Raw genomic sequence first — 6,951 nt, 5'->3', positions numbered from 1 at the left:
GATTTTCCTCCATGATGCTGGCAAAGTTGGGAAAGTTTATTGACATTTGACAATGCTAGGAATGGCTGCTGGTGGAGCATTCTCGTTGAGAAGTGGTTCCACCTGGATTGGATTCGACCAAACAGGGCATCCTTTAATTTTTCCCTAAATCATAATAATGTAAGGCATGTCAGTACTTTAGTGCCAAAGCTGCAGAAATTTTTTTGAAGCAATTTTTGGATGATGTGAGCTATTTCGAATGCTGCGATTCTATTAATTTCTTTTCTGCCATTTTCCGATATTTAATTTGGTTGGAAACTCACCAATTGATGGAGTTAAGCTATATATGTTTTTTTTTTCTGGAAAGGTTCAGTCTTTAAGTGAAGGAAGCTAGTTGATACTTGATATGCAACAAGAAGAAATTGTTGTTGCTACCAACACTAAGTAATCAGATAAAGTAGCCAGGGATTTAGGCATTTTCGTGTTTCGAACATTTCAAATTACATGTCACTGTACTTTAATTTTTCCGTGGCCACAGCCTTGTATTGATCAGATGCATAAACAAGGGGATTCATCAACAGAAAACTATGAGAACAACTGGTTTCTTGAAATCAATTTCATATTCATAATTTCATATCATGAATGCTAACAAGGTAGTCATCCGTAAGCCCCGAGCATGTACGAAACAAACTATAATAGTAAAGTTTAAAGGTTATTTAGCTACATATATTGGCGGCCTGGCCTACAACTAGATAGGCTTACAGGGAGTGAGAGGCTTTCCGCATAAGCCTGTGTTTCCGGAGTAAGAACTCTTGGGAAAGTCACTGAGCGGTTTTCCCTCTGGAATTTTCCCCACGAGATGATTGTTTGATAAATTCAATACCTCCAGATTCCCCAGCTTCAGAAACTCGTCTGGAATTTTCCCCGAAAAGCGGTTTTGCTGCAACTCGAGCACCAGTAGCATGCTCAAGTTTCCCAGGGAGTCTGGGATTGCTCCTTCAAGCTTGTTGTTCGATAGGTCAACCTCTCGGAGCGAAATCAAATCTCCAAAGTTTGTTGGTATGCTTCCGGTGAGACTATTATTCGCGAGCAATAAAAGCTTGAGAGATGGCATTTTTAAAACTGGAATTGGCCCCTCAAAAAAGTTATTGTGCAACCATATAGTTACAACGGATGATAAATTGGCCATTGAAGGTGGAAGCTTCCCAGACAAAAGGTTTCTTGAAACATCAAAATCTACCAAGGCCTGCAACTGACCAATTCTCTGCGGTATGTGACCGGTCAGAGAATTGTTACGAAGATCGAAGAGCACCAAATTTGTCAAATTTGTGACCGACTCAGGAATAGAACCCGAAAGCCGATTCGAGGCCAAATACAGCTGAAACAGATTCGTAAGACTCCCAAGACTTTGTGGAATCTCCCCAACAAGCCCAGGGTTGCCACCAATATAAAGGATTTGAAGGAAAGATATCAGAGTTATGGAAGCAGACAGAGAGCCTTCCAGGCGGGCTCCGGAACTCGAAGCTGGTAGATAGATTTCGGTAACTCTGCCGGTCCTGTTATCACAAGTTATTCCTTTCCACATGCAGCAACGGTGGCCAACCCACGATGCTAGGCGGTTGCCAATGTCGTTGTGGATGGCGGCTTTGAAATCAGTCAGCCCTTTCAGGTCCATCGGATTGCATGCGTTTCCCTCCGCCAGAACGGTTGAGAGGCTGATGAGCAGTACAAGTAGAAACTTGATCATCATTTTGCTAGTGCTCTTCGGCACCATCACCGCCCAAGAAAAATCAGCCAATTGTATAGCCATTTTAGCCTCCGACGACGAGTATTTCCGAGCTCTGATCAATTCAAGAACGAGGGTCGCAAATCTGAAGGCTCAATCTTTGGGCAACCCGTAGCTTTGACACTATCCTCAACTGCCACCACTGCTTCCAACCTACAGATCCTCACTGCTCTCACCCTCAGACTACAACAACTCTGCTCCGATTAAAAGAGAGGAGAAGAAATCATGTTTTCGCGGTTTGTTTCTGTGGAATTCTGGGGTCGCTCGGGAGTATTTATAGCCAAAAATTTATGCCCAAATTTTATAAATGTCAATTTAAAAAAAAATTCAAAACATAGCCAAAAACCACAAGGAATAGACTCAAATACCCTCAAAATTAAAAACAACATAAACCTAAAATCAGAACCCTACTAGATAAAAGTATGGAAATTTCCAGTTCTGATAAAAGTATGGAAATTTCATAAGATATTTCTAGGTTTACTGTCGAGAAAAGTTGTTGCATGCAACTATATAAACCTATTAATTTAATTCTGCCATTTATAAAAGGGCAATGCAAGTCAGAAAAATCAGTTTATCTTGATTTTAGTGAAAAAGTGAAGCTTCGTTTGATCCAACCTCGTTGATATCACATACAGAACAAATGAATTATAGTGATTATAATAATTTAAATTTCATGAAGTTGATTTAGGTGAGTGGAAAAGAAAATTAAGAAAATCTCAAAATCCATTAACAATTTCTACAACGAAAAGAAATAATCATTAGTGAAGAGCAAGCCAAAGAGCTCCATTGAACTCCTATGACCGACATGTATTGATTTACAAAATAGATTTTCCATGTATTTAAAAAAAAACCAAAAAGTTAACTTAAGAATTAAATATTTGGTCAAAGTACATGACCACACCAAGTTGGGGAATAGTACCCTAATTTTTTCACCCTCCATGAACGAAATAATTTAGGCGCTAACTAATGTTGGTAAGTGTTTTTGACATTTTTATGGTGTTGAAACTTTCTTGGTGAAGTCCACTTTCGATAGTCCAAGTCAGTTTTTTATGATGAGAAGTAGCTTGTGCACCTTTCGATAGTCCAAGGACTCAGGCATGTTGTAATTGGGAGTTAATTTTAGGGCATTTAAATCTATTCAAGTGTGTTTTTAGATATAACTGATAGTTTTAAAAAAATCTATAGTTTTTTTTTCTTTGAAGAATTATTATTAATAAGTGAGATGGAGAGTTCGGAACTATTCCTATAATTTAAAGAATAAGAAGTTTCGATCTGGTGATGCATGGGTGAAGATCCAACACCCTATTTACTAAGATATTGAATCACATGCAACCCAATAAAACATGTGAACACGATGGTATTCACCAAAGAAACAACCCTCCATCTGATAGCATTGCTATTATTTTGCTTCCAATTAATCAGAAATTGCCAGAAACTTTTATTTTTTCTAGCAAACCAACAAAAGTGGTTTTATTTTGCACTCCTATTCTAATTAATCTAGCCATCTACTATTCTTTCACACACCCAGTTAAGGTTTGGAACCACTAAATATACCCATATCCATGTGCTGTATTTTCTAATTAAAGTTTAAGATTATGAATATATACCAATCTACATTTGCTTTATTTCCTAATTAAAGTTTGAAATTACTAAAATCTTACATTTGGTTCATTTTCTCCTTCAACCTGCCGCACCCAAATAAATTTAAAAACCACTAAATAAACCAGTAGTCTACATTTGGATGCCAAGAGACTTTTATTCTCTTTTCCAATCAAGGGTTCAGGGGTATGAAGACGGAGATGGGGGGAAATACGTAATGGGATCAATGGGATGGAAATGACATCCCATCATCGCTTCAACTTATTGCCAGACATAGTTGAGTCTCTCTCACCAAAAATCAGTAAGATGCGTTTTTCAAATCGTCCTACGCACGACTTACAAATTTGTAATTTATTGTTTATTATTTGTATACACATTCTTATTTGTTACATCCACATATTGTTCCAACCAACATTTTAATCCAACTATGCAAGGCATGTTCAATAACGTACTGCACATTACAAATCCATAAACAGATGAAATCGATTAAATTTATTTAGAACCGAATTTTAAGACATAAAAATTTACGCCCAAATTTTAAAATTAATCCATTTTATTATTAAAAAAAAACAAACGAAGTAATAAAGTTAAATCCTTCTCCTTATCGTGGATAAATGTCTCTATCTTGCAAGTGATCTTTTATAGTTTCTGCCATGTGATGGTTTCTATCTTGGTCTTTCAATTTGGTTGAAAGGAATCAAATAATTTGTAGCCAATTTTGGTTGAAAGGAATCAAATCATTTGTAGCCAATTTTGATCTTTTATAGTTTCTGCCATGTGATGGTTTCTATCTTGGTCTTTCAATTTGGTTGAAAGGAATCAAATAATTTGTAGCCAATTTTGGTTGAAAGGAATCAAATCATTTGTAGCCAATTTAAAGAAACAAAAATGATGGTTTCTATCTTGAAAGCCTTCAAGTTGCATGCATCTGCATCGTTAGACAATTATTTTTTGCCGATTGCCGAATGAAGTTTTAAACAAGCAAACTGCAAATATAGCCAGCAATCCCAAAATGTTCTAATCTTGCATTTCTTTCTCTTGTCGTATAGTTTCTGCCCTGTGATAGTTTCTGCCCTGTGATAGTTTCTATCTTGTTCTTTCAATTTGGTTGAAAGGAATCAAATAATTTGTAGCCAAGTTTGGTTGAAAGTAATCAAATCATTTGTAGCCAATTTAAAGAAACAAAAATGATGGTTTCTATCTTGAAAGCCTTCAAGTTGCATGCATCTGCATCGTTAGACAATTATTTTTTGCCGATTTCCGAATGAAGTTTTAAACAAGCAAACTGCAAATATAGCTAGCAATCCCAAAATGTTCTAATCTTGCATTTCTTTCTCTTCCCGTTTCTGCCATTTGATAGCTCCAACTTACCTCCTTAATTAATTTAAGACTATAGCTACTAATACATATATATACATGTATATGTGTATGTATTTAAGGTGATAAAAAAAAAATTTAACAAAACAAGGTTTCGGTTCGGTTTAGTATTTGTTTTCCAGCTTATTGTTTTTGTAACGGTTAAAAGTATTTTAAAACAAAAAACTACATTCTGCATTGTTTGTAAAAGAAAATAAACATTAGAAATAGTTATGAATGATGAAAGCGCTCAAAATTTTAATAAGCATTTAGACATATTGGTAAGGAATATGATTTTCGCTCTCATTTTCTCCTTATAAATTATGTACTTGTTTTTGTTCATTTCCAATTATTGATTTGTTTAATCGCGTGACCAGAAATAAAAAGAAGAGTGTAAACAAATAAGAAATAAGTATGAAAATCAGTTTTCATTGACGAGTCTATAAAATGAAGTTCCAAACAAGCCCTTATATATTATAAATAACCTCAAGACTCACGTTTGGTGAAAACTGAAAAGAATAAAATGAATAAAGAAAGTTAGAACCCTCGTGGCTACGTCCTTTAGAGCAACTCCAGCCTTCTCATTTGCTCGGGGGACGGGCTGCAGGAAGGGGCCCGAGGGCCAGTTGATTCTTCTCCAGCCATGGAGGGCCCGAGTGAGGGTGGGAGCCCGAGCACAAGGGGAGTGGATTGTTGACAGGCCTGCAGCCCGAGGGCCAAGACATTTTTTTATTGTTTTTTGTGTCAGCCCAAGGCCCTACAGCCCATTTCCCTGTGTTTTTTTATTTTATATTATTTAAACAAACAAAAAAACTACTATTTTATTACCTATTGCCAGGGGGGACGGCTCCAAGGGTGGAGATGCAAAATGTAATTACTATTCATTAATGGTAGTTACTATTCATTAAAGGCAGTTACTGTTCAATAGGGTGGATTCAATAGTGGATTGCCAGGGGGAAGGGCTCCAAGGGTGGAGTTGCTCTTATGTTCTTCAAGACAAAATTGGTCAAAATCAAATCATAAAATAAGGGGATCGACTAATATTCAAATCGTATTAGCTCATAAATTTCCGTGTTACTTAATTCATTCAATTCATTCCTAATATGATAAACTAATGAAAATATGTGCGTCTTTTTTCTCTAATTGATGTTGGGACCTTTAACCTTTTAGATTTGAGTGGTGGATTTCAATTTGCGAACATCTTAACCTCGAACTCGATTTATCAGGAAGAACTCCGACACTTAGAAAGCGATTTCATCATTTCAAACTTTTAGATTAATTTAACTTTGCACGTAAGGCTCATCACATGTGCAGACCTTTGATGGTGGTTGTGGACATGTAAATTTCAATGAAAATAAATGTTCACCAATGCATTAAATTTTGGTATGCGAAGGCTTACGTGACATGTACTACGTGTCTCATAAATTGTACACATGGTATTTGACTCATCAAGAGGACAATTGTCAGCATATGACAAAAAGGGATTATTTGATTTTAATTAAAATTAAACAAATTAATAATTTAAATGAATTGATTTATTTGTTTTATATTTATTTAAATCAAATATTAATTGATGGAGTAAAATCACAAGTCACGAACTGACACGCAAATCAAGTCCTGATTTTTTCGTAAGCAAAGTTTGGAGAGTCTATAAATAGGAGCTCCAAGAAAAAGAAAATGGTCCAGAAATCATTTCACGTCCAGAAGTTGAAGCTTTGAAACTCTAAAACTCTCAGGGGGCGTTTATTGCGTCGGACTATCTCGGACTGGACTAGTTTCAAGGACTAAGCTGGACTAGCTTAGACTAGACTAAGCTGGACTAACTTAATGAAGCGTTTGATGCAGTGTTCGACTAAGAAGCTGGATAATAACAAATTCTAATATTATATTATTTAATATATAAATTATTAATATTTTATTATGATCTAGGTGTCAGTTCTTCCTTCGTCACAAGCCAAATTCGTGAGTCAATCGTTCATCTAAGATCAAGTCATTGCGACCCTTGGATCAATAACCCCTACATTACACGTCTACACATTTTGAAGATCGAATCAGATGATCAAATTGTAAAGATATTGTAACCCTATAAATTCATTAATACAATTATTACTCTGTACACGTGTTATCTTGTCATTTGTCGCAAGATTTTCATGTTTACAATGACTTACATAAATTTTAATTTGGAGTTTATTCCTTAAGACTTTTAATTCTTAAATTTTTAATAACAAGGT

General features: G+C 35.6%; 1 protein-coding gene across 1 annotated transcript; it reads right to left on the bottom strand.

Annotated features, from left to right (window-relative positions):
• Positions 1–727: 727 nt before the first annotated feature.
• On the bottom strand, positions 728–1,789 carry LOC114824536 (DNA damage-repair/toleration protein DRT100-like). Its single transcript, XM_029101709.2, has one exon. It carries the CDS (start codon positions 1,787–1,789, stop codon positions 728–730), a length of 1,062 nt encoding a protein of 353 aa, XP_028957542.2.
• Between the last annotated feature and the right edge of the window lie 5,162 nt (positions 1,790–6,951).

The sequence above is a fragment of the Malus domestica genome, chromosome 04 (genome assembly GCF_042453785.1).
Source record: "Malus domestica chromosome 04, GDT2T_hap1".
NCBI classification, from domain to species: Eukaryota; Viridiplantae; Streptophyta; class Magnoliopsida; order Rosales; family Rosaceae; genus Malus; species Malus domestica.
The sequence above is the reverse complement of the archived record's forward strand: the minus strand, read 5'-3'. Positions and strand labels throughout refer to the sequence as shown.

Coding starts and splice junctions, on each gene's coding strand:
- LOC114824536 (XM_029101709.2), bottom strand. CDS start 1,789: ATGGCTATACAATTGGCTGATTTTTCTTGGGCGGTGATGGTGCCGAAG.